Source organism: Silurus meridionalis, chromosome 17, assembly GCF_014805685.1.
Source record: "Silurus meridionalis isolate SWU-2019-XX chromosome 17, ASM1480568v1, whole genome shotgun sequence".
In the NCBI taxonomy this organism is placed as follows: domain Eukaryota; kingdom Metazoa; phylum Chordata; class Actinopteri; order Siluriformes; family Siluridae; genus Silurus; species Silurus meridionalis.
In genome coordinates this window covers 24,184,182-24,211,981 of record NC_060900.1, presented here as the reverse complement: position 1 = coordinate 24,211,981, position 27,800 = coordinate 24,184,182, and the positions used below count along the sequence as shown (strand labels likewise).

At 38.5% G+C, this 27,800-nt stretch overlaps 1 protein-coding gene across 3 annotated transcripts in view; it reads right to left on the bottom strand.

Moving 5' to 3' along the window:
- LOC124399420 (zinc finger protein GLIS1) overlaps nt 1-27,800 on the bottom strand; it is a 102,304-nt gene that overhangs the window by 10,563 nt on the left and 63,941 nt on the right. For 2 of the 3 annotated variants that reach the window (XM_046870290.1, XM_046870289.1), the window contains 4 exons: nt 16,718-16,879; nt 14,816-14,926; nt 11,263-11,440; nt 5,573-5,705 (listed from right to left, as the gene is read on the bottom strand). In XM_046870290.1, coding sequence (XP_046726246.1) covers nt 5,573-5,705; nt 11,263-11,440; nt 14,816-14,926; nt 16,718-16,879 — 584 coding nt within the window. The remainder of the gene's footprint in view (nt 1-5,572; nt 5,706-11,262; nt 11,441-14,815; nt 14,927-16,717; nt 16,880-27,800) is intronic. The other variant, XM_046870291.1, reaches the window with a different exon arrangement.

The window sequence follows — 27,800 nt, the reverse complement described above, 5'->3', positions numbered from 1 at the left end:
TACAACATCCGTAAACAATTAAAAATTCGCAATGCTCAATTTAGCTTAATACAAAGCCACTCGAACAGAAATTTTACAAAACTATTCTTCAAAATGTTGCCACATGTATAACAGATATATGCAAGCAGACCTCAAATTGTCTCTATAAAACATCTTGCTGAAATAACGTTTTAAATATTGCTCCTATTTTTCACCCAATGATACATTTTAACTCATCACTCAGTATAACACGTCTGTATGGAAACTTTTTCTGTGGTTAAGTTTAGTTTGGAAATTTGAAGTGGTTTTTTCCTGACTAGGTGAAAGAATGTTTATACTGTTTGTACATGTATAAAAAACACACTGACTGAACTAGTACCTCTAATATTCATCATCTAAACACCAATATTTATTATCTAATTCCAATATCCATTATCAACCCAGCCATTAGGGCTGCACAAGCCAATGCACTCTTAGTGCCGGTCCCAAGCTCTTATGCTCCACAAGTGGGCTGTGAGATGGAGTAAGTTAGATTAAGTGGTGGAGATTGAACCTAGGAATAAAAGATTAGTGATTGGCACAGATTTCAAATGGCATGCAGGTGAAGGGAACAGAGGTGATGAGGAGGTGATGGTAGGTATGGCCTTAAGGAGAGGAATGTGGAAGGGCAGTCGGTGGTAAATTTTGCTAAAAGGATGGAAATGGAAGTGGTAAATACTTATTTTAAGAAGAAGGAGGATCATAGGGTGATGTATAAGAGTGGAGGAAGGTGCACACAGGTGGACTATGTTCTATGTAGGAGATGCAATCTGGAGGACATTGGAGACTGTAAGGTGTTGGCAGGGGACAGTGTAGCTAGACAGCATTGGATGGTGGTCTGTAGGATGGTTTTGGAGGTGAAGAAGAAGAGGAGGAGAGTGAGGACTGAAAGAAGAATATGATGGTGGAAACTGAAGGAGGAAGACTGCAGTGTGAGATATATATTAGGAATATATATTTCCGGTATATATATATATATATATATATATATATATATATATATATATATATATATATATATATATTTATAAATAGATATATATTTCCGGTGCACTCTTACCACCATTAGACCATCATTAGAAATCTTACATTAACAAGATTAAACACATTTAATAATAATGATTGCAAAATTGCCTGAATTCAGGAATGTAAACATATACTGCATCATTAACTTCAGCAGAAAGACAGGTAAATAAGTTAAATGGGCATTTCCTGTTTGTTCAATTAAAATGTTTGAAATATCTTATTTTGGTGAAAAGTTATGTTTTTATTTATCATTTTATTTCATTCAGCTGTATCTTTGAGAAAAAAATGTTAACATTAATGCAAATGTTATTGCATTTTGTAAAAAAATATTAATTTTAAAAACCTTTATAGTTTTACAAATACACATTTTAGCATGATCAATAATTTGTGTGCAATTTCCTTGATAAATAATTAAGTTGACTCATGATACCATTTATTATATCGCTATCGCAAAATATCGACCACAATAATCGCAACATGACATTTTTCCAAAATCGTGCAGCCCTAATGTAAAAACACAACAGTTACAGATGTTAGCGGTGGTTAACGTAAACACCATCTAAACACCAACATTCACCATCTAACTCCAATTTCCACTATAGAAACACCAACAGATGTTACAGTTGTTAGAAGGGGTAAACATAAACAAAGCAGTGATTTGATGCCCGAAACCTAAAATTCAAATTTTCCATTTGAAATCACAATTATTACAAATTAATTTGAAATATTAATTGTTTGCAATATACTTCAGTACATGTGAGATATGTAGCCCTGCATCTCTAAAATCTTTGAGAACATGAAACTTGCCCTCTTTTGCCTTATATTATATCAATCACAACAACAGCTGAACGCAGTTTCGGGCCTTCCCGAAAGTTGTGCTAATTTGTAGATTTGAGTAACGACGGCTTATTGCCTTTAATTATGATAAAGAGCAGAAACGCTCCGTTCAAATCTGTTTCCTCTAAAGCTTTCCGAGGAACAGATGTATTTACGCCGCCCTCCCTCCATCTCTCCATCCCTCCCTCCATTTCTCCCTCCTTCTCTGCGTTTTCTCTCTGCCACCCCCCCCTCCCACCACCACCACTACCACTCTTTACTCTTTCGTTCCAGCATTTTTGTTCCTTACTGTACACACAACGCTTCATGATGACACGTTGGATTTGCAGCCCAGCATTTGTGGCTCCTGGGGGAAAATGAGAGGAATTGGATGGGGGAGGGAGCAAGAAGAAGGAGGAGGAGGGGGGTGAGGAGTAAGAAAGGGAGGTATTTAATGGGAAACATGCCTGAGTTCAACAAACAGCTCAACACATACTGAACACCAAACATATCCGTGTTTCGACAAACCCCACCTCATCAAGCCTCGTGCACCGTTTGGGTAAAAATGACTCATTTTTTTAAACGCTTACTGAAAGTGGCAGCGGGTTTAACAATCGGATTGGGATTCGGCCCAGTTTTGGCAAAAGCAAAAAGAGGAAAAGATGTTTGATGTTTGTGCTGTTTTGAGGGTGTGGAGATAAAAAGTGTAATAAAGTTCATGGCGTCCTGTTTTCTTTCTTTCTTTTATTTCCATCAGTACCCTTCATCCTGGATACATCTGAACTGGAACGTCATAATGATAATCTAAAGCCCTCCATAAGCATTAGGAACACTGAGATTTACTTTTTGTTTACAGTTGTGGAAAAAACTCACATTATTTGTACTCATTAGGTTTTTTGCCTAATAAAACACATAGTTTTGTAAGTGTGCACTGGAAGTTTGTGGTAGTTCTGGATGCTGTCCAGTCAGTTCAGCCATGTTTTTTTTTTTTTTACAAGAATCACAACGGTGTTCGAGCGACCAAGACAGCTTAATCATAGAGTCACGGCTATTTATAATAGTACGCCAGTAAAACCTTACTGTTCTAGCCTTTGTATTTATTTAATCCAAAATAAATATTCTGGATAAAACAAACTGATGGAGAATGAGAGAGATAGAGCTGTTCTCAGTGTATTAAAGATGTGTGACTCAGTGGTGTGTACATTTGTGCATATGTGTGTGTGTGTGTGTGTGTGTGTGTGTGTGTGTGTGTGTGTGTGTGTGTGTGTGTGTGTGCTTTGTGGCTGTATGTGGAGCTAAAGTTACAAATAAAACAAACATAAATGAAGAAGGAAAAAGAAAGCAGAGCACTGTGAAGTAAACGCTGCATGTTAGGTCAATAAAAAACCCACCAATTACACACCAACATTTCAAAACTGTCCATCACTCACAATTAAACCAGCATCATTCACCAGGATAATTCCTCATGAACTACTCTTACCCCTCAAACACCACCAAAATTACAAACACCAGCGTTTCCACACAATCACAAATGTTGCTTTTTGGTTTTATGTTGTTCGGAAAGGAACTAAGAAGCCAAATGAACACAAGCACTCACAATACCAACTTGCAACCACACTTGTTAATGTACTTAATCGAATATCATGAAACACAGTTAAACATCATCCGTTACCTTTAACCATCTTAGGCCAACATCAACCAATATTCTTCATTAAACACCAACACGAACACAATCAGACACTGACCTTCACCATCATATACTTACTCAGACCAATATCTGGTAGTATACTCAATCAAACACCAGGTAACATCAGAAAATATATATGTATACACCATAACTGAACCACAACACTGAACACAACCCCTGATCACACTGTTCAATGTCAATAACCTTTATGTAATAATCCTTGTCTCTCTCTCTCTCTCTCTCTCTCTCTCTCTCTCTCTCTCTCTCTCTCTCTCTCTCTCTCTCTCTCTCTCTCTCTCTCTCTCTCTTCTTGTTGAGTTTAATATGCTGTGACCAGCATTCCGGTGCCTTTCTTCTTTCCAGTTTCACCTAAAACATCCAGATGCCCTACCTCTGGATGGAGTTATCTTTAAATATAGACACTGTGTGCAGCTGAGGATGGTTCCACATGAACATCCTAAAGATCAATGAAGTAAAATCATGGCCAAATCAAGAACTTTGAAGATTGTTTTAGACTGTATTTACAACAGTCTGCTACAGTGGCTTAGGACTTCATTTAAGCCACCATCACTGAACAGCACACCTTAACAATGATGAAACTATGTAAAATCTTGGTACTTGTTGGCTGTGGAACTCGTCAAATTCGGTACTCGCCACGCTATGATGACTGTAAAATGTTTTGCCGCTGGTCGCATGCTCAGAACTTGACACCGATTCTCAGGATGAAACTTGTGAACGTATCAGTCTCGTGGTAAAACAGATGAGACAAGAGTCTTAAGTTATGGTGATTGGAAGACATATGGTGATCGGAAGACTGGTTTATTTTAGACTCGGTTCTTTGAATCTCGTTCATTCAAATCCTCGGACCAGAGGAGTCATGAGATTAACTACTTAATTCTGTTTCCTGTGTAACGCACTGATAGCGTTTATGGGAGTCACGTGATAAAAGAAAGAACTTTTACATTTTCTTTAATTCTGTTTCCTGTACATAGCCTACAAACATGTTGTGATGCTTTGCTCATGCACGTCTAGTTGAAAATGAACGAATCATTCTTTGAGACTACACGCTCTTCTGAGTCACATTAAAGACTCGTTCAAGACGAATGACTCGTTCATTAACGACCCATCACTAGTGCCGTAGCGTTCTATTTTGTACTTTCTGTTCATTTGAAGCCTAAATCATGGGTCATAAAGTGGTTAAAAATGTTACCAGCTACTAATGTATATTGAAAGGACTTTCAGAGCCACATAGATGAGTTGGGTTTACTTTTGAGTCTGGTTCCTCTCAAGGTTTCTTCCTCACACCATCTTAGGAAGTTTTTCCTGTCACTGGCTTGCACAGAAGGGGCAAATTTTTAGACCCTACATGTATGGGCACTCACATATAAATTCATATTTTATAACCTATTCATCCCTGTAAAGCTGTTTTAGGACAATGCTAATTGTTAAAAGTGCTCTACAAATAAAACTGAATTGAACTGAATTGAATTAAATGTGAAGAGTCTGGTGCAGTGATTAAATACTGGCAATAGGGGGCAGTGTTGAAAACGTTGAAATGTTTCTCTATGCTGCAAAAAAAAATAAAAATCCTGAACCAAAGATACAGCAGGGATTGTAATGAGAAGCAGATTACAGTGATGTTTTACCCCACTGGGACCACAAATGGGATATTAGGGTTGTGAAATTGCACGATTTATCAAAGAAGAATACAAAATTATACTCCGCTGATCCTGTTTTTTTTTTTTTTGTTATAAAAATGTAATAATTTAAAATGAAGATAAATAGTTGAGAATTCCCTACGCAAAACTCGCTCACACACACAATTCGCTTCATCTTTTTAACTTGTTTTTTAAAACTGTTGTATTTATATAACTCTGACTTTTATCCAAAAACATCACTGTCCTGGGCATTCACGTAACAGAGCGGAATTAAAACAAGGGCGAGGTCAGACAAGGTTCATTGCATAGTGTGTCAGTGTGGGTTTGTGTGTGTGTGTGTGTGTGTGTGTGTGTGTACAATACCAACCCATCTCTGGGTGCTGAGGGCAGCTGTGGAGGATTCTGGGTGTTGATGATGTCATCGCGGTCCAGTCGGGGTGGACGTGGGGGAAGGTGAGGCGGGGTAGAGAGTAGATCAGCGCTGGAGCCAGAGAACAAGCCTGAAAGACAAACAATGTTAATACGCAAAATTTACCGAATCAACTTATAAAGAAACAGCACACTGACCTGATTAACTACCACCACCACCCCCTTCTAGAAAGTTTCTAGCTCAGATATATATATATATATATATATATATATATATATATATATATATATATATATATATATATATATATATATATATATATAATGTTAGGGGTGTAACGGCACAAAGAAATCCGGTTAGGGAAAAGAAATGCAAAACATCACCAGCATTTGAAGATTTGACATTTTAAAAACTGTTTGAAATAAAATGCCTGCTTGGTTAAATAATATATAAAATAATATCCTATAATATTTTATACAAATAAAATAGAATAAATCAAATGAATGCAATGCACTTTTTTATTAAATTAATTAAATTGAGTAATTAATTCATTTGCCACAAATTAAATCGATTAAAAAAAAGGACAAATTCTATTAAATTAAAAGAACATTTGTTTTGCGCATGCATTAAAGCGCTGAAAATTACATGGATTCTTTAGCGTTTTAATGCATGCGCAAAACAAATGTTCTTTTTCTGGTATTAAATGAGTAGCCACAGTGACACTGTGCTAACTCTAGTTTCTTTTTTATACTCCTGGAATTGTAGTGTATGTTCAAATCAATTTATAATAATAATAATAATAATAATAATAATAATAATAATAATAATGCGAGGCGGAGACTAAACAAACTTGAGGTCTGCAACTTAATACGTTCCTGAGGGAACTCAGATTTAATGTTTTATGTTCCGCATGTTTTCAGTCATGTGGTTTCTCCCCAAATTTTTACCACAAAGTTAGACGATTGTGTAGGACATCTTTGGATGCAGCATGAAATTTTCCCTTCACTTGAACTAGGATTCCAAACCTGTTCCATTATGACAATGCACCTGTGCACAAAGCCAGATCCATGAAGATATTTCTCTCTCTCTCTCTCTCTCTCTCTCTCTCTCTCTCTCAATCTCTCTTCAAGCCTATTAAACACCTTTTGGATGAATGTGAATGCTGACCACACCTCAAGCCTCCTCACCTCCACCTACCTGAGTTTACTAACACACTTGTAGCTGAACGAGCAAAAACCACGTGTCCACAAACTGTTGTCCACAAACTGTTGTCTATATAGTTTATTATATACAGATATGAGACAACAGCATTGAGTGGATTTTTTCATAAAGTTGGTTTACATACAAATAATCAAACAAAAACAAAACAATACAAAAAGAACCCCACCACACTGTTTGAATTAACCCTATTTTTTCATTCCTCACAAAACAGAACTTCTACATGCGGTTGTTTTGACAGCACAAATTCAATGAGACCTTTAAAAAAAAACATCTCTGTGCTTGCAGTTTGCTTTCATGTTGAATGGCGACTTGCCTGTAACGGAAAAACCCCAGGTCTGATCAGGGTATTCAGCAAGGTACCGATGTTTCTAATATGCGAATACTGTGTTCACATCGAGGACTGTTTTGTTACACTTACGTATCCCACAACATCAACCTCCAACATCAGCTCCCAAACCTGTCTTATATTGTGCTCTTGTAAAATCCTGAGATGCTGAAACATTGAAGTCCTTTTTCTGCTGATCTGCTATTACGATTCAAAACTCTGATTATTTTCCCAGAAGCCCCAGAGAAAGATAAACGTGAGGACGGGTATTCACTGCGACTGCATTTTTACCCCTGCTTCTTCTTACGCTGCTATTTTTAATGTTTCTGTCGACTATTTAACAGCCACAGAGAACAATGTAGCTGAATCGGGTTCCTCTGCGGCTTACAAATAGCAATCACAGTCGTATTGGGAGAACGTCTGGAGTTGGACCTGCTTTAAAAAAAGTCAAGTGGCTGCTGTGTTGTTGCATGGAAGGAAAAAATACACAACAAAACCTGGAATGAAAACACCACCGAGCACTTATACAAAGAGTAATGTGACAGGTTTTATTTTATTTTATGATGTATTTAACATGTTATTATAGTTTCCATGTTCTCTCACTTTACTAAAAGAAACTAGTCTAAAAGAAAGTCCTTATGATCTTTAGTTTTTAATTTTTTTTTACTTAATTTTTACCCAATTAAATATGATTATTGGGGCGTTTACATGATGCTCTAACCTACCCCCTAGTGGACAAAGCTTTCGGTGCTCCAGAATGCTTCATTTTAAACTGAAGAATGAAACTATAAAAGAAGGCAAAGCTATTTCATCGTTTATTTTATCATTCATTCATTCATTCTTTCTTTCTTTCTTTCTTTCTTTCTTTCTTTCTTTCTTTCTTTCTTTCTTTCTTTCTTTCTTTCTTTCTTTCTTTCTTTCTTTCTTCACATTATTGAATGTGTGAGTTTCTGTGACACCCAAAAACTCCATAAGAGTCGAATCCCACAGATAATAAGCCTGAATCATAGAAAGAAGTGGATGCTTGAAGAAATGGACGATTCACCTCATTACCAGCACCTCAAAGATTTCTTAGACCCAGACTCAAACTAACGTTGCCACGGCAGCTTCGACGGGTGTTGAAGTCAATACTGACTGTATCTGATAGAGTAACAGAGCATCACTTATGACCCAGATGGGAATCCATGCTATTGGTCAAGGCTACACAAAAACTCTTCCTGGAACAGATCCTACCTGCACCCCTTGCACGTTTGATTTATTACCCCAAAAATCCTCCATCAAAGCCCCTTAAGTGCTTTCCCCTTTAGCCCCAACATCTGCTACTAAGCCGGGAAACACTCTGCGCGTAATGGCTGAGATTGCTCCGGCTTTTATGCGGTGCGCAGAGGAGAGCGTGTGATGTTTCCGAGAGACAGGAGGAGGAGGTCAATTGCTGTAATTATTTATTTACCGTCCTTATTATACGCAGCCATTATAGTGTTTATCATCGCTGGTGCTTTAGTCCTGCGCACGTTTCAGCCCAGTGTTTCCTGCTCTGACACACCCAGGTGATAATGAGCTGATGAGTGGCATCAGTTGGCTTGGAGAAGGAAACACACACTCGTTTACAGTACAGAGGGAATTCATCAGGAGACGACGTACAGCTCTGTGCAGGGGTCACGCCGGTTCTTCGAGAGGAAGTTAGTAAATGAGTTAAATGTGAAAGTTCACCAAAGCGCAGTGTGAGAATATTCTTAGCATTAATAACATGCCAGAAGCTCACAAGCCCTGAGTCTAGATACAGCCCAGAGTTTACACACAACACAGTACATATGCACTTTAATGCTTTTTTTGTTATTTATAAGTACATTGTACCACATGTGATTCCAAGCGAAAATAAATAGGCATTCAGCGAGTTTTCAGTAAAACTTTGCTTCTGTCTCGATGAGCTGCATTCAGCTACATGATTCATATAAACTCGTGATTGGCTGAAATTGAGGACCTGCTACAGGGTCATGTTAAATAAACCAGATCTGCTGAACTACTGCTCATATATTGGTTCATTTTCGAGCTGAAGTTCTTCATAAAAACATAGTTTTTATTTAAACTTAAGAATGTATACAGTTGTGAAACTGGCAAAGCAGCCAAATACATTTCATCCACAGCATGAGAAACAGAGCTGTACTCTGAGGCATCTATCTGAAACTGATGTTTTTCTTTTCTTCCTTCCTTCCTTCCATCCTTCCTTCCTTCCTTCCTCGATTCTTTGTTTTTTTCATCCTTTCCATCATTTATTTTCCTTCCTTTCTTCCATCCCTCCCTCCCCCCTTCCTTTGTTGGTTCTTTGTTTTTTGTTTTCATCCTTTCTTTCTTTCTTTCCTTCCTTCCTTCCTTCCTTTCTCCTCCCTCCCTCCCTTCCTTAGTGCTTAGATTTTTCGTCCTTTCCATCATTTTCTTTCTTTCTTTCTTTCCTTCTTTCCTTCTTTCTTTCTTTCTTTCTTTCTTTCTTTCTTTCTTTCTTTCTTTCTTTCTTTGTCCTTTTCGTCCTGGCTGATGAACAATTGTCCCAAGCAGAATTTCCATTCAGCATGTTGGCGAGCTCTGACCACAGCGAGAACACAGCAGGAAAGAACAAACAGCAGGATGAAAAGGCAACAGCTGCTCCGGGCGAGAGAAAAGTTGCACTCTGATGCAGCAAGATGTCCTCTTTGAACCGAAAGAAAGAACGAAAGAGTCTGAGCCAAGGCTTTTTAAACCGAACTGGAAGCGATTGAACGAGTTCAGCTCGGAGCTGTGTGTTCTACGTTTGTGCTCTAAATTACCGCAGATGACTCTCCGATCAACTCCGGGCATTTCTCTCACTTCAGCAAGTCCATGTGAGACTCAGAGCCATTTAGGATCTTTGGCAGTTGAGACATCTTCATCTTCCCCCTCTTCCTCATCCTCATCCTCCACAGCGTTAAATAGCACATCAAATCGCTAAACTGATAATGCTGGGGGATTATCTATAGGAATAATTAGGAAAATTTGCAAGAATTGACCTTCGGCCTCACATTGAGTACAATTTTGAGGAAGTGTAAGTGTATAACTTCCAGGCATCACTCGTCCTTCCCGCTGCACATGCTAACATGTGGTCTTCATAACTTTAAAGCCCCTGTTTTTTCTGATATAAAGCTCATGAACAAAACGACCAAATTGTGCCTTTGCATCATCCGCTCAAGGAATAAAAAATCTCAGTGGAGCTCGTTTAAATGAGAAATGTCAGGTCACACAGGGCCGCATTTTATCCGAGAACGAACGAATGCGCTCTTTGAGAAAACGAAATACTGAAATTGCACGTGTTACGCATTATTAAGGACTTTCGCAAGAGTCACACACTCAGGGGAGGAGTCTGAGTAAAACATAGGGGCAGAATTACAACACTGTGACTTAACAGAACATAACTTTTGGTATTAAAGTCATCAACATTATGGGTATTCTTATAATTGAATCAATTGTGTCACATATTTGCTTTTATTTATGTAACGTCTTCATGATTGGTTCAAGATTTGTTCATTTCACGTTTTTTTTAAATGTATGTATATTTTATCTTTTATTTATGTATTTATTTTCCTGTCTTTGCGCTTCACATTTTATTAAGTTGTTTAATCCAGTCCATGTCATTTTACTAAGAGGTTTTGTTTCATGTCTCTTGTTTTCCTTTTTTTTTTATTTATTATTATTTCAGTTATACGTTTCTTGGCCACGTTTTGCACATGTATTTTTGTTTGCTAATCACCCGACCTAAGCCTGTTAGCCATGTTTCTGATTTTGGATTTCAATGTAGATTTGTTTACCTGTTTATATAAATAAATATATATAAAAAATATATGAATAAAAATCTCTGTCTCTGCTACCGTGTCATTTTCATCACATGACAATCCCATAAATCAGCAAACACTTATATAATACATACGTTGTTATTTTTATATTAACAGGGACTCTCACAACACTTATTAAAAACGGATTGTAAAATATGTGCAATCGAATTATGGGCTCTGTGAAGGTTTCTGTATAAAAAGTGTGTTCATGTAGGGAAGGAGTCTCCAGTGTCAGTGATTTCTTCAGAACAGATTTCACGAAATGTATGAAAAATGTTCTTTAGTAACTTTGAGGCGTATACCTGTAAATATGTCCTGTCCCAGGGTAGGAGAGCGTCCATCCTTGCCGTTAACAGGGTGTTGGGACGGGGTGTGGCAAGGCTGAGATGAAGCAGGACAGTGCTGTGAGGGGGCAGGGCCATGCAGATGCAGGCCGCTGTCTCTCAAAGCATCTGGTTCCAAATGAGGACACGTCCGCAGCTGTCAAATCCCAGACAGGAAAACCGGTATAAGGAAAACAGTTAGATAAAAATAATGTAGAAACAAAGAGAACTGAAACATCTCACATAAGGGACATGATGGAAGCTGGAGAAAAAGTCACTCATATATTGTAATATCATAGCATCGCCAACTCAAAGCACCAGGATCTCCAGTTTGGTTTTGCATGGATTTGTGTGTGTGGGTTTTCTCTGGGTTTTCTGGTTTCCTCCTCAAAACATGGTCTATTAGCTACAACAGCTTTTAGTGCTACTTTAAAAATAGTTTGTAGCAATATGAGAATAAAGTTGAAATATTTCAAGCCCAGACCCCAGCTGAAGTTCTGGCGATGTCAGAGACGTCCAACACGATGAACTCCATCAGGGTTGATTTCTTTGATCATCATTCTCTTAGTCTCTTGAGAAATAACATATACTCTTCAAATTCCATGCAGATGTAAACATCAATATCCTTCAGACTGGACAAAATTTTCTCAATTGTCTGTCTGATTTTTTTCTTCTGAAAAAATCAAGTTTCCCACAGAACTACTGCAGTGTCCTTTTACTGATTATATCCTGTATAAAGAAGGATTTAACCAAATCGTCCACGTCCATTTTATGCAAAACACAGAAATGTTTCCTGCAATTTTCTCTTTAATCATGTATTGCTACAACTCAAATTATTCCAACTTTATTCTCAGAATTTCTCCTTTATTCTCATAATTCTAACTTTATTCTTAAAATATTTGACTTTTTTTCTAGTAGTTTTGACTTTATTCACAAAATATTTCGACTTTATTTTTTATATTTTCTACGTTATTCTCCTAATTTTGACCTTATTCTCAAAAACATTAATGACATTAATGACATTAATCTCATATTCTTAGATTGTTCTCATTTTTTAAATTAAGGTAAATTTTTTAACTGAGGATTCTGAGGCTAATAAAGAACCAATAAAGCTGAAGCACTAATCAAGCATTGATAAAGGACTAATAAAGAAGTAACAGAGCATTACTTAAACAACTAATTAAGCATTAATAAAGCAGTAAGCATAGTAATTAAGCATTAATAAAGCTTTAATAAAGCACTAATCAAGCAATAATAATGCATTAATAAACTAGTAATAGAACATTAATAAAGCACTAATCGAGCATTATTGAAGCATTAATAGTGCTTCATTAGGCAATAAAACAGCGGCATAATTCGCTAAATTCCAGGTTTAATCCTTCCTCATATTTGTAGATGTGGAGTGCAGATAGAAGTCAGGCAGTGTCAGGAGTTTTCATTGAGCAATCCAATTTTGCTCTTGAAATTCCGAACAAATACCTTTGAGAGCGGAGCAGAATTCCAAGTAGTGAAATTGGGTAACATCCACCATAACAAACACACACGTGTAACTCAGGAACATTCTGAGGTTGATCTCAGTATTTGAGCTCATAAGAACTTTTGCTGTCCTTGTTGTATAAGAGGGATTGATGTTTTATTTGCATGTTTATTATCTTGAAACCATAACATGGGGTTACTTCAGGATTTTCTCATTCACATGTTCATACGATACAGTACATGGCATCAGATGTTAAATTTCTTTGAGTAAATTGATTTGTTTTTCATCCCTCATGTTTCATTCATCCCATAAACTTCATATTGGCTGAAAAAGGGAGTGAGCAATAAAAGGAGCTGAAATCGAGGGGAAGTGAAGAAAGGAGTTGTGCGTGTAGGGGGGCGCTGCTCAGAAACAGAAACAGCATTGGCTTTCGGCTCGAGATTACATAAAAACCACTTTGCTTGTAAGCATTCTTCAGCGCTAGCGTGACATGCAGTATTTATCAGCCATTACGCAAACGCATTGGAGGCCCTGAGTGACACATGGCAATTGTTTCAAGCCTTTGCATCTTTTCTCCTGCTTGCGAGTGTCCTTGTAACTTCGCATGGCGTAAACGTTTAAAGCTCAATTCGTTCTGACTGAAATCTGCAGATGATTAAACGGAGCTTTCGAAAAGGTGTGATGTGAACCTTGAGTCGTTGTAAATAAAAACGTTGTTTTGCTGAATGAATATGAAAACAAATCCAAACAAAAAGGAAATCAGGCGTCAGGGCAAACCAGTACTTCGGCTTCTCGCCTGTGATTCATCCGCTATCGAGGCAACGGCATGAGATCTGACGATCGATGGACTACGAGGGTTTGTTTGACATCTTGTGCACCACATCTGGCCAGCGGTTTGTGGGGTTCTGCGCAGAGAGGTTTATTAGCGACGACTCGCGCTCACATGTGTTTCCGCTTTGTGCCGTTTAGCAGGAGAAGGGAACGGCATCATCCGGATGCCACTTAGCCACGCGCAACAATGAGGCCTTTCTGCGCACAATGATGCACTTTAATGAGGAATGTGCACTACAGTGCATGTGTGTGTGTTTGTGTGTGTGTGTGTGTGTGTGTGCCGTCACTATTCTATGGTGGAAAAAATTATTTCTAAAAACAAGTCTAAATTAAAAGCAACTGTGCTGGAATAAATTGCCAATTATCCATGGAAAGCACCTACTGAAGCTCGTAAAGCTCTAATGAAGCTCTAATGAAGCTTACATAAAGCACAAATAAAGTAGTAATGAAGCACTGAGGCTTTTAAGGCAAATGAAAAACCAATAAAGCTGAAGCACTAATGGAGCATTAATAAAGCGCTGATGAAGCAGTAATATAGCATTAATAAAGTAATATTTGAGCATTATTAAAGCAATAATAAAGCATTAATAGTGTAGTAATGGAGAAATAATAAAGCACTAATCAAGCATTAATGAAGCCTTAATAGAGTAGTAACAGAGCACTACTTAAACAACTAATTAAGCTTCAATAAATCATTAATAGAGTAGTAATGGAGTATTAATAAAGCACTAATCGAGCAACAACAAAGCATTAAAAGAGTAGTAATTAGACATTAATACAAAAATAAATAAGCATTTAGAAAGCATTAATAACGCAGTAATGGATTATCAAAAGCACTAATAAAGGCCTAACAAAGCATAATAAATCAATTGTAATAATGCAATAATGAATCAATGATTAAATACTAAGTAACATTTATGAAGCACTGATGGATACTAATAAAGCACTAATAAAGCAATAATAAAGCAATAATGAGGCAACAAGGTAGTAATAACGCTTTAATGTGGCATTAATAAAGCATTATTTAACCATTTACAAAGCACTTATGAAGCATTAATGAAGCTCTAATGAAGCAATATTGTAGCAATAATGAAGTACTTATGAATTATCAGCTCACACATCCCCCACACTCCTGTTATTAGTAGTATATGTTTGCTACATTAGCTAGTTAACAAGTGATTAGCAGGGCACACATGGGTTTTTATTTCTCCTCCCCTCTCTTACCTTTCTACGCACCTGCTGCTCTTTTGCAGAGTGGATTTTGACGTGTTTGCGCAGGGAGCTGGGATCAGTGTAGCGCTTCGTGCAGCCAGGGATCTGACACGCGTACGGCTTCTAGAAACACAATGAACATCTCAACTTCACACACATTTAATACATAAATGGTAGATACTAAAAAAAAAAAATCTGTTCAGTACTTTTTTAAAAAATTTTAAAGTAGTTAAAAAAAATGCTGGACTGCTGGAAGAACATTGGAATAAGGTGGAAAAAGGAAAACAAAGTAAACATACCTTTCAGCTGAGAAGTTACAGAAAGAAAAGAGAGGAGAGAGAAAAAGAGACAGAAGACAGATTGTTTAATATAAGTATAGTTTTCAGGCTTCAAAGTTTTGTTTTTTTTCAAAAGTGGTTTGTCTAAGATGTCTATTTAAAACCTTTAGAAAGGAGGCTCCAGTTTCAGTCGATAGCTTTGTATAGCTGCTATGTTGTAAGTGGGAACTAGTACATGATATGTAGCTATAAATGGATAAAAAGCATGATGACAAAATTCTACATAAAAATATAATAAATGTCTAAGTTTAATAAATCTGCTTCACCACACCTGCTTGATTATTTTGGCAGACACTCATATCCAAAGCAACTTACAATAATCTCATTCATACAAGTGATCATCTGTGGGGTTAAGGGCCTTGCACAGGGGCCCCTACTTGGCAGCTTGTTGTAGCTGGGATTTGAACTCACAACCTTTGAATCCAAAGGCGATTCCACTGAACTACCACCTCCCTTGAAGGTGAAGAAGATGTTGGTTCTGGAAATTAATGTGTTGGAATCAGGAAAAATAGGTTAACATAAAGATCTGAGTGACTTTCACAGTTGTCTCCATAACGTCTCCATAACTTGTGGAGTTTTCCTAGGGTGCAGTCGTTCTTCTTTGGAGCACCAAAAGTGCTCCAATAAAGGAGAACTGTCAAACAAGAGAAAGAGTCATAGATGCTTGAGACTTAATAAAAGCTAGCCATCAAGTCATGGAGCACTGGAAGAAGATGATCTGATAGATCACATTTTCTTTTACACCAGTTGATGCTCTGGGTGATGTTCTGCTGGGAAACCTTTGGTGGTATGGATCACCTACCTAAACACTGTTACAAACCCCCTGTAATTTCACTACTTTATGGTAACAATGTTAAGTAATGAAAGAGTCCTCTTTTAGAGAAAATGATGCTCCATGCAAATCCACACTGCATCAAGATGTAGTCATGGTCAGGATCAAGAAGTCAAGGTAACTTCTAAATTCCCCAGATCGTCATCCGATCACGTTTATGGGATGTGATCAAAAAAGTCCGATCCATGGGGGCTCCACCTCACAACTGACAGGACTAAAGGATCTGCATCTGCTATCTTGGTGTCAGATACCACAGCACACCTTCAGAGGTCTTGTGAGTGCACATCGACACAGAGACGCCTCGGAGCTATCATGAAGACACAAGGAGGAACTACGCAATATCGGGCAGGTGGGTTTAATGGTATGGCTCATTAGTTTTTGCTATACATCTGGAATTTTAGGAACAAGGAGAATGTGGAATGTGAGGAATAAGGAGAAACCCCTGACACACACAGTTACAGTGCATGCACCGTTAGCGGTAGATACGGCACATAGAACACACAAAGAAAAAGAGAAACAGAAACAGAGAAAGAGAGAGAGAACACTCCGAGCTACTGCACCCTGCTACGGCTAATCAGAGTCGATGAGCCTCATCTCATATACAGCAATAAACTTCTGACACTAATGGACTGCCTCGCTCCATCTATCCCTCACAACGAGGTCATGAGGGAACACACACACACACACACACACACACACACACACACACACACACACACACGTGTGTGAGTAGGCGGGGCTTACAGTGTCGAGGTGTGTGCGCTGGTGCTTGGCTCGGTCGCTGGAGTTGCTGAAGGCTTTCTGACAGCCCGGGTGCTGACACAGGTACGGCTTCTCACCGGTGTGACTGCGCAAGTGGATCTTCAGGTTCTCCAGACGAGAGAACGCTTTATTACAGCCCTCAAACTGCAAAAGAGAGAGAGAGAGAGAGAGAGAGAGAGAGAGAGAGAGAGAGAGAGAGAGAGAGTAGACATGACATAAGAGAACAGAAAGAGTGATGGGATGAAAACATTTTTTTAAGTTAAAGTATATAAGAAAGAAAGGAAGTAAAAAGAAAGAAAGAAGAAAGAAAGAAAGAAAGAAAGAAAGAAAGAAAGAAAGAAAGAAAGAAAGAAAGAAAGAAAGAAAGAGACACAATGAGAATGAGAAAAAGAGAAAGAAAGAAACAAAAGAGAGATGCAGGGTGAGAGTAAGATAGAAAAATAAAGGCAGAAAGAAAGTGAGAGACAGAGAGAAACATAGAGGAAGGAAAGAATATGTTGATAAAGGGAATAAAGAATGAAGGTGGGACAGGGAGAGAGAGAGAGAGAGAGAGAGAGAGAGAGAGAGAGAGAGAGAGAGAGAGAGAGAGAGAGATGTATAAACAGTCAGTTAGTGCTTTTTTGTAGTTTTGTTAACACACACACACACACACACACACACACACAAACACACATGCACACACGCACACACACACACACACACGCACACACACGCCAGGCCTTTCCCGGGTCACAACCTTGACATCTTACACATTTAACCACTGTGTGTGTGTGTGTGTGTGTGTGTAAAGTATCTCTACCTCATCTCTGTAATGGGACTTCAAGTATTCACAGCAGCTGGACATCAACACACACACACACACACACACACACACACACACACACACACACACACACACACACACACACAGTGTCTCTTCTCAGAACACACACAATGCAGTGTATTAGGAGCTTCCTTTCCAATCACTTAGTGGACACTCTATCCTCGAGCTCCGCCTCCTCTGAACCTGGGCGCACCAATCAGAATGCAGGAGCACGGCTCCATTTTCACTAAAGGAGAGAGAGCTCTCTATTTCTCATCCACTCACTCGCTATTGAGACACAGCCATTCAATACACACTGAAACTCTATACACACAGACACACACGCACACACACACACACACACACACACACACACACACACACACACACACAAAAAGCAGATTGAGTGACCTCGTCTAGGTGTATGTGAGCATGTGTGCGTGTTTATTGCATCCTAAATGCTAGAGTGTGCTTGTCGTTTTTATTAATTATATTAAATGCACACAATACACACAATTAAATCGACTGTTGTAATAGAAACGTTGCCGTATGCCATAGTAGCTTATGACTAGTTACTTTAGCTATAACTTGGCTGCTTGCATTACTTACGCTAAAAGGTCTATTACAGTTTTATGAACATTTCAATCACAATAATTCACACACACTTACTTTAGACATACAATTGATTGTCTTTAAAGGAGAGGTGTGTCTGACTCAGTGGGGGTGGAGTCTAAGATCAATTCGACCAACTGATTACAAACTTGATCACGTGACATCAGCGCTAGCTTTTCAGTTTTTTTCAGCTTCTTTTTTATTAGACATCTTGTGCACCGTGTAGGGTATAGTTCTGCATTAGACATTTAGTGCAATACATAGGATATGGCTCTCTATCAAAATACTGCACTACTAATGGACTATAGCTTGTAGAAGCCATTATTTTGTTTTTTTTTGGCTTGTATCAATAAAGTGTGGATGGACAGAAATTCTGACTTTAGACACTTTATTGTCATTGTAGTGATGCAACAAAATTTGTTTGGTTTGGAAATGGCTAGGAATTCGACATCTAGTGCACTACATAGTGAGCACTAGAATTTAGGCACTACATTTAGTGGATTAACTGGACTACATATGGTATGAAAAATCACTTCTACCCACTATCTACCCACTAGCTTGATGTCCACAGTCTAAAGTATAAATATAATCTACACCCTACATAATTCACTTGATGTACAGTAGGAAGTTGTGAAAGTGTTTTTAAAGACTTCATGCCCTGCTGCGGTGTCCTGAAAAACATTTATCAAGCGTTAATCACAGTACAATCCCTCTACGTGTTTATCTTCAGGCTCCAACAAGCCCTAAGAAGGCAGCGAGCATGCCGATGACCCCTCCGAGTGGACACGAGAGAGACAGAGAGAAACATGGAGAGAGAGAATGAAATAGTGAGAAATGTATCTGGCGCCATTCCTTTCACGCTCGGCCTTCGTGGCCTTCAACAAACATTCAAAGTGACAGTCTGGTCCGAACTGATTAACAGCTGCGAAGGCACCGAGTCGTACTGCGGAAATGAGACACGACCGCCTTAGAGATGTCCTGATGGGCTCAGCGTGGATGCTGAGTGGAAAAAAAAACAAGGTGTAGGCAGCATCTAGAACAAATCATACGGAGAGGAGGAGGAGGAGGAGGAGGCGGCGGAGAGAAGGGTGCTGTGTTACATCTACTGACAGGACATAATAAACTCTCCCTGTTCAGTTCATATGTGCACTATGTAGTGCACTAAACCAACCTACCTATTTATTTAGAACCCTGTAGCAAAGTGTTTTATATGAAGGAGATATTATATGATCCTTCTTTTCTGGAGGATCTAATCCCCCTACATGGTAAAAACACCAATTTCTTTCTTACCTCCTAGAATCTACAAATGAGCTTAATATTCAGCATCCTGGATCTTGGATATTTATATAGATACTCTGAAGTATCTTAGAATTGTATATAGAATGTTTCAGTGTTCCTTCCAGAAATTCAGTGTTCCTTCCAGTTCCTCCTCGAATGACAGGTGTCTCGTCCAATGATCGGTAAGTGTTCCATTCACAAACTGTACCTTTTCTGGTTTGTCTGAATTATTGTTGTATTTTCGGATTTGTTCATTTGTTTTTGCATTTGTCATTTTGGTTTCGGGTTTGATAGTGTTTTCTAATTTGTTAATTCGTTTTCTGATTTGTTAATGTGTTTTGCACTTCTCAGCCACCGTAACAACTAGTTCTAGTGTTGTTTCCACAAAATCTCATTGTCACATGACCACACTATTGGTGCTAATTGTTAACCTTTTAGAAGATTCTACAAAGCAGCTACTCTAAGTAGCCAAGAGTTTACATGTACACATGAAAAAAAAGAATTAAAAAAAACTAAATAAGGAATCCTTGAAGAACCAATTTTTCTTCCCCAAGAGTGAATGTGCTAAGTGGATAATTAAATGGTGCAGTCTGTTCTAGTTATTATAAAGAACATAACCAAAGATTATAGAAGTATCCTGAGCAGCTGCATCACCGCCTGTTTTGGAAATTGCACCGTCTTGGGCGACAAGACACTTACAACAGCTACACAGACTCAGACACACACACACACACACACACACACACACACACACATGCACACCAGTTCTATCTGAGATCCCTTTGAAAGCAAAACATTCTACATACAGAACCTTGAAATGTTCCTAAGCAGGGGCGGATCTACATTGCATTGCATTGCATCTACATCGATCTACATTGATGCATCTACATTGCATCTGCATTGTCAACCATCTAAAAAAACATTGCCACCCCATCTGCCCAGGCACGGGTAGCCCAATGTATAAAATCTAAATTTAATCAGTTTCCTTAACCGATTTACAGCAGTGGTTCTTTAATGTGATCACAAACAAAACCATTTAAACCCGGAAATAAAGGCAAAAAATCCTGTCTTTCTATTAAAGCATAGTTCGGACGAACAACTCCTGTGAACTGATTTAATTTAGTGGATCAAACACATTCAATTCAACAGCCTGATCACTGATCCCAAAAAATGACTCTATCCGGCTCTTTTAACAAATTAAAGCATTTGTATAAATATAGATGGCATAGATTTTAACTCGGTTTTCATAGAACTCAAGAAACAGAAGTTAAATATACCTTATCATTTTATTTTATTTCCGTCTATAAAATCCATATATTAGGTTCAAGTAAAGTCAATCATACATCAGTCTTCATTTTATTTTTTTATAGACCAACATAAAATGTGCACCCCAGTGTATACACTGAATAAATATGGAATCCACAAGAACCATGCAAGAATGCTTGCTTCAATGTTACTACCCCTCATAATTCTTATGCCACCCCCTTGCCACCCCATAAATATTTTTCTAGATCTGCTCCTGTTCCTTTGATGGATGAAGCAGAATACAAGTAATACTTCTTAACTTCCTGAAGAGTTCAATGGTCTTTCTAGGGCATCCTGCCGTTTCCTCTAGTGTGAGGAACCAAAGAACCCACTAGGTGGAAGTTTTTGATACAAATATAATAATGACAGATCAAGAAAAAACAACATAGTGGCCTACAGAGGTGCATATTCACTTTTCATGGAGCCAGTGGTGATTTGGGGAAGGTTCCCACACATTACTCTGAGTACATTCTGCTGGTTTATGTGAAACCCTCCAGGCTGTAAAGAACATTAAACCCGTTATTTTGTGTAATTATTTAAAGCCCAAGTGCGAACAGGACAGCCATCTAACAAATCCATGACAGGCCGTAACGGCGTAACGTTCTCCGACACAGTGCGTGGTGTGGGACGTCTCATCGATCAGAGAACCATCTAAACGACGCTTATGAAAACTGACGCTGAATGACAAGTGTGAGGATTTTTTTTACACACAGAAAAGCGAACCCCAAGAGAAACATGTGACTTTAATCGGTCGTGTTCCAGAATGCCCTAGAGCGAGGGGCAGAGCAGAGTAGCGCAAAGCGAAGCGGTGCAAATGGAAGAAATTATATCCATATGATTCAGCAAGACAGCTAAAGGGGAGACAGGTTTTTCCTCATGCGATTCGTCAGGGCATGAAAATTAAAGCCAGCTTGCCCTGAAACATTCCCATTACACCGTTTACACGTATCGTTTCCACATCCAGACCATCAGCCAGCCTTTTAACAGCCAGCTTCATCTGCTGCAAATCGACGGCCTAATTTCAATTAAACCCCCCCACAAAAATCTATGCCTACCTCTTTATTTTTTTTTTTTAATCACTCATTCAGAATGAAAAAAAAGACCAGATGAGAAAGTCCTGCGTTGTTTCATTTCTTCACCCCCTTTAAAATTTCAGAACCTGATTAACACGCCTTCACCATGTGAACAAACCTGTCCTCCATATGCGACCGGAAAAAATAATTCCCAGAACGTATTGTGGATGTGGATGTGGAGGGAATCGCAACAGGAAGTGACCCGTGAAGATTGAAAAGTCAAGAATCTTGTGCACAAATCAGCTGGAAATATGGTTTGATGGTCACTTACTCTAACCTTAACACGAATGCACTAATAAGACGGAGCAAAATTGTTTGCAGAACAGCAAGACGTTCGAAAAACTCGAACATTCACACACTCGATAACACTTCCGCTTCATTTCAGATGGATCCAGATGTGGTGCTGATCGATACATTGACTCTGAGGTTTTGTTTTGTAAATGACCTTACAAAGAAAGAACACATACTTTTTGTGCACATTATTTCTCTCAAGAATCCCATAAGATGCCCCTGAAAAAGCCCGAAAAACTCTTACAAGGTCTGTGAAAAACACTTGAACTACCTCTAAAAAACCCATTAAGAACTTTTGAAAATGCATGAAGTACCCCTGAAGTAGCTCTAAAAAAAACCTTAAAATATTCCAAAAAAAAACCCTGAAGAACAACCTGAAAACCCCTGAACTACCCCTGGAGCAAAAAAAAATAAAACCCATAAAGTGCAAAAATGAAGTAGCTATTAAAAAAGACCCAGAAGAATTCCTGAAAAACCCATTGGGGATTCATGAAAACCCCTAAATCCAATGAAATGCCCACAAAGTACCTCTTCAAGACCTCCAAAGTACTTCCAAATACCCATGAAAAATCTATGAAATATACCTAAAAAACTCATACAATACTCCTGAAAAACACTTGAGTGTAAGTCCCCCTAAAATGTACAAAGTAATCCCTAAAGTACCCCTGAAAAACCATGACCTACCCCTAAAGAAAGAAAAAATAAGAAATCCTGAAAAAACCCGTAATACCCCTTAAAGATCTCTGAAGTATCCCTGAAAACCCCATAAAGTACCCCAAAGAACCCCTAAAAACCAGTAAAGTACTTTTAAAGTACCCTTTCCCCCTGCAAGTGCACCAAGTACCAGAACCTCTGCTGCTCCTCTCTGTTCCACTTCATGGTTTAAACCTCATCACTTGATCCTCACACACTCTAAGAAAAGCTTTCTGCAGTAAAACAACTAACACAAGTCACTGGATCTGTTCACTGCCGAGGTTCTAACACTGACAACAGATGGGACATATAGACCAGCACTCCATCACTTCATCGCTCCATCACTTCATCACTCCATCATCTCATCTGAGCTGCTCTAACATCTAATTATAGAAAATGAAGCGAGAGAAAGAGTGGGAGGGAGCGGACATAGCATTAATTATCTACTTAGGGAACATGAGGAGAGAGAGAAAAAGAGAGAGAGAGAGAGAGACAGAGAGAGAGAGAGAGCGAGAGGATGAAAAAGAAAAAGAGGTTGAAGAAGGAAGGAAGACAGAAAGTGAGAATGCATAAATAGAATAGAAAAATAAATAAATAAATAAATATATATATATATATATATATATATATATATATATATATATATATATATATATATATATATATATATATAGTATTGGGTCACATGACCTTTCCTGCTGGTTCTTTTTCAAACCGTTACCACAAATCTGGAATCTGGAGGCACTCAATTATACAGGATGTCTTTAGATGCGGTAAAATACAATTTTGCATTTACTTGAACTTGGAAACCCAAACCTGTGCCCCTGTGCACAAAGTGAGCTCCTTGAAGATCTGCTTTACATGCTTGGGAGAGGCAGATCTTGAGTGGCATGCTCTTGAGATCTGATCTCATCCCTACTGAACACCTTTGAGATCAATTGGAACTCTGACCGCACTCCAGACCTCCTCATCTCACCTACATCAGTACCTGCTTTCGTAATACCCTTGTGGCTGATGAACACAAATATCCATAAACAAACTCTGCAATCTAGTGGAACATCTTCCCAGAAGAGTGGAGGGAATTATAAGAGCAAATTGAGACTTATTGTGAAACGCAATGCTCAAAAATCACATACCACACTTATGACCAGGTGCTTTTGGCAATATAGTGTATGTGTAAATGCATACATACATACATACATACATACATACAGAGAGAGAGAGAGAGAGAGAGAGAGAGAGAGAGAGAGAGAGAGTTCAGAAAAAACAGATAAAAGAAAAAGACAAGCTGAGAGAGATGGAGAAAGGAGAGACAGAAAGAAAGCAAGTGAAAAAGACAGGAGAGAGGTGTAGAAACTAGAGAAAGTAACAAATAAAGAGGGAGAGAAAGCATGAAAGACAAAGAAAATATCAGAAAATAGAGAGAAAAACACAAACGGAGAGAGATGAAGAACTTTCTCTAGACATTTCCAGTGAAATACTGCTCACCACACCAGCGATTTAAAACAGATTAAAAAAGTAAAAAGACAATATTCTGTTCATTTTCTCTTTCTTTCTGTCTTTCCAGCTGTAGCCTGATCATGTTTCAGTGACTTCACACAGTCAGCTCCTATACACACTGAGCTCATTATATGCATGATGAATAAGTCCTGCCTGTATTTCTCAGCACTGAGGACAACATTAATTCTGACCAAATCTCTAAATCCATGTGCAGAAATGCAGCCGCAGACTTGCAGGAAACTGCCACCATGCTTCACTGTTGCCTGTAAACACTCACTATTGTACCGCTCTCCATGCCTTAAGTGAACAAATTGCCTCCTGATGCATACAAATATTACAGATTTTGACTCATCAGTCTGAAGCATCAGTTATTACATTTCGTGCCTGGTTTAGTCACTTAGTCCACTTGTTGTTGGAGTATGACTTTTTCCCACAATTCTTCCATGAAGATCAGTTCTGGCCAGACTTTTCCAGACAGTACTTTGGTGTATCTAGGTCCTACTGGTTTGCACCAGTTCTGTGCTGATAGCACTGCTGGACATCTGATGTTGTAGGGCAGTAAGCATGATGTGTCTTTCATTCACTTTATTTAATAAACTTTATATAAGTTTCCTCAACATTTCCCGTTTCTTTGTGCGTCTTCAAAATAGCTTGAAGAGCACATCTTGAAATCTCAGTCTGCTTTGAAATCTTTACCTTGCTGATGCAGTACAGCTACCTTGTGTCTCAGTCTTGCTATGGTGTAGTACCTGTGACATGAAACCCTCTTCCACAACCTCACCTTAGTAGAAGAGTTTGTCTCTTTCTCCCCCAGTTTGAAGCCTCCTTGTTTCTGTTTAATGAAGGTGTTTCAACCTACATATGAAATTCATGATCATGAGCGCCTGTCATTGGTTCATCATACACCTGACTCTGATTCAACAAAATCCCTGACTGCGCAAGGGTACAAAGTAATGATGGGTCGTGCATGAACGATTCGTTCATGTTGAACGAGTCTTCGATGTGATTCAGAAGAACGAGTAGTCTCAACAAGTTATTCATTTATTTTCTACTAGACCCCGGGGAGCAATGCATCACAAAATCTCTGTAGGTTACGTCCAGGAAACGGAATTGAGTAGTTCACCTCATTACGCTTCTAGCCCGAGTCGTTTGTTCTTTTATCACATGACTCCCATTGATGCTATGCAGTTACATATGAATAACTTGGAACTATAGTCAAAGTGTTCTGCTTATCTGGAGGATCTGCTTATTAAAAATGTACCATTTTATTTAATTTTTGATCAACGAAACAAAATGAGTTAAATGACAAAAAAAAATATTCGTAATTTTAATGAATGAGATTCAAAGAACCAAGTCAATAAAATGATCCGATCTTCATATCGCTGGAACAAAGTGTGCAAGTGTAGGAATTAAAATTAAAAGTGTTGTCACACCAAATATAGATTTAATTTATATTTATCTGTTTGCTCTAATTGCATTTTTTTATTTATAAACAAACAAATAAAATCTATTTTTGAAAGCATTCTTACTCTCCTGCCTTAAACTTTTGCACACTTCTGTATATTTTGGGCCAAGCCTTTAGTCCAAAAATATCATGTTGCTCGAATGTCCAACAATGGCTCTGTATCCTCACTGGGCTTTAACCCCACAACCTCCTGATCACAGAAGGTAAACTGCTGACTCGGACGTCTGTATAGAGTTAAAACAGAACCGTCTTAAAAAATGCCGCCGCTGGTCCGAGGAGGGAAACTGAAACGGATAACAAGGCCCTGCTGTGTCATTTAATTCCACAGCCTACGGTCTCATGTTCGTGAAGAATGGGAGCTGGAGTTTCTCAGCGAGCCAACAGTTTTCGTTAGTGGTAACGTGAGCACGAGGCTGGTGAGTGCAGAACGCCCACGCATCACTGGAATGCTTGCACAACAACCCCGAGTTCACTTTTCCATCTGTGTGTTAAATAAAGCGTGACAGGATCCCAGCTCTGCATCTGCAACTAAACATCATTACAGATGACTCAAAGGACAAGTCTGACTCATCATCTCTGATTCTGATTTATAAATTTAGCATTGAGAGCAAAAAGCAAGCATCGAAGTAAACATGCAATATATGACATCTTACCTCCCATGATGCATCAATACTTTTCTATAACCACTATTGTGTAACTTCTACAGTGCTTATGTTCTCTAACATGGCATTGATGATGACTAAGATTAAGGTGAAGATGACAGCAGTGGTGGACCATCAGAAAACTCTATGATGCTTGAAGGCTGTTGCTTTAAACAATTAGATTGTGATTTAGCCACTCTGAAGCCTGCTAGAAGGCATCCAGGCACCTCTGCATTTTCACATTCTTTGATTGGATGGTCAGAAGGTTCACTAGGCAGGGTTTGCAACCCAAATCTGTAGCAAACTGCACAAGCTCAAATATATATTTATGTGGATTTAATAGCTGTTTTTTCATTCCACAATGGCTGAAAAAGCAGAAGAAATTGAATTGGTCGAAGATTTACATCAACCAGGCATAACATGATGACATTATAAAAATATGGCTGGTGAAGTGAATTACACTGATTATCTCTTCATCATGGGACCTGTTTGTGGGTGGAAAATATTAAGCAGAAAGTGAAAATTTTGTCCTTTAAGTTAATGTGTTAGATGCAGGAAAAATGGGCAAGCGTAAAGACGACTGGAGTCTAGACAACTGGGTCAGAGCATCTCCAAACTGCAGCTCTTGTGGGCTGTTCCCGGTCTGCAGTGGTCAGTATCTATCAAAAGTGGTCCAAGGGCTGTACAAAATACAGACTGCGCCATTTAAAGCATAATAATAATAATAATAGCTTATTAGTATTTGATGATGATGGAGTAAATGCACCAGCCAAAATCCATCAGTGTAACGCAAATTAGTCGATAACAATCGTGAGGAGTTTTACACAGTTCATAAACACCTTCATAAATCCTCATCACAGCCTGTGTGGGTTCTCAAAAATCTGAATCTGATGCACTGTGACAGACAAGCCAGTGTTTGGATTCTGTACACAAAAAAAAAACCTGAGAGAGAAGGGAAAAAAAAAAAAGAAGTGTGTGTAGCAACTTTGGGAATTCTGCATGCTTGTGAGTGATGAATCTGAGCAAGTTTTCAAAACAACAGAGAGAGAGAGGGAGAAAGAGAGACATAAGTGAGGCGTGTCTCGAAAGAAGCAATTTGATTGGAAGCTGTAAGTTTCACACAAACACACACACAAACACATGGAGAGAGAGAGAAAGAAAGTCAAAACTAGAGAAATCTCTTGAAAATGTGGTTTTCAAAAACATCAGAAACCACATTGAATGTTTTATCCTTTTCTAGCTACATTACAGTGTTGTGAACCATCCAAGTTCTTGCTTAGGTTGCATATTGAAACTACAAACCATCAGTCCCTTACGTAAACTCCGCTGTCTTGAAGTAGTTACAGCTTTACGTCTGGCACTCGAGACTCCTTTCATAAAATGTCAACTGTTGACCTTTTGAGTA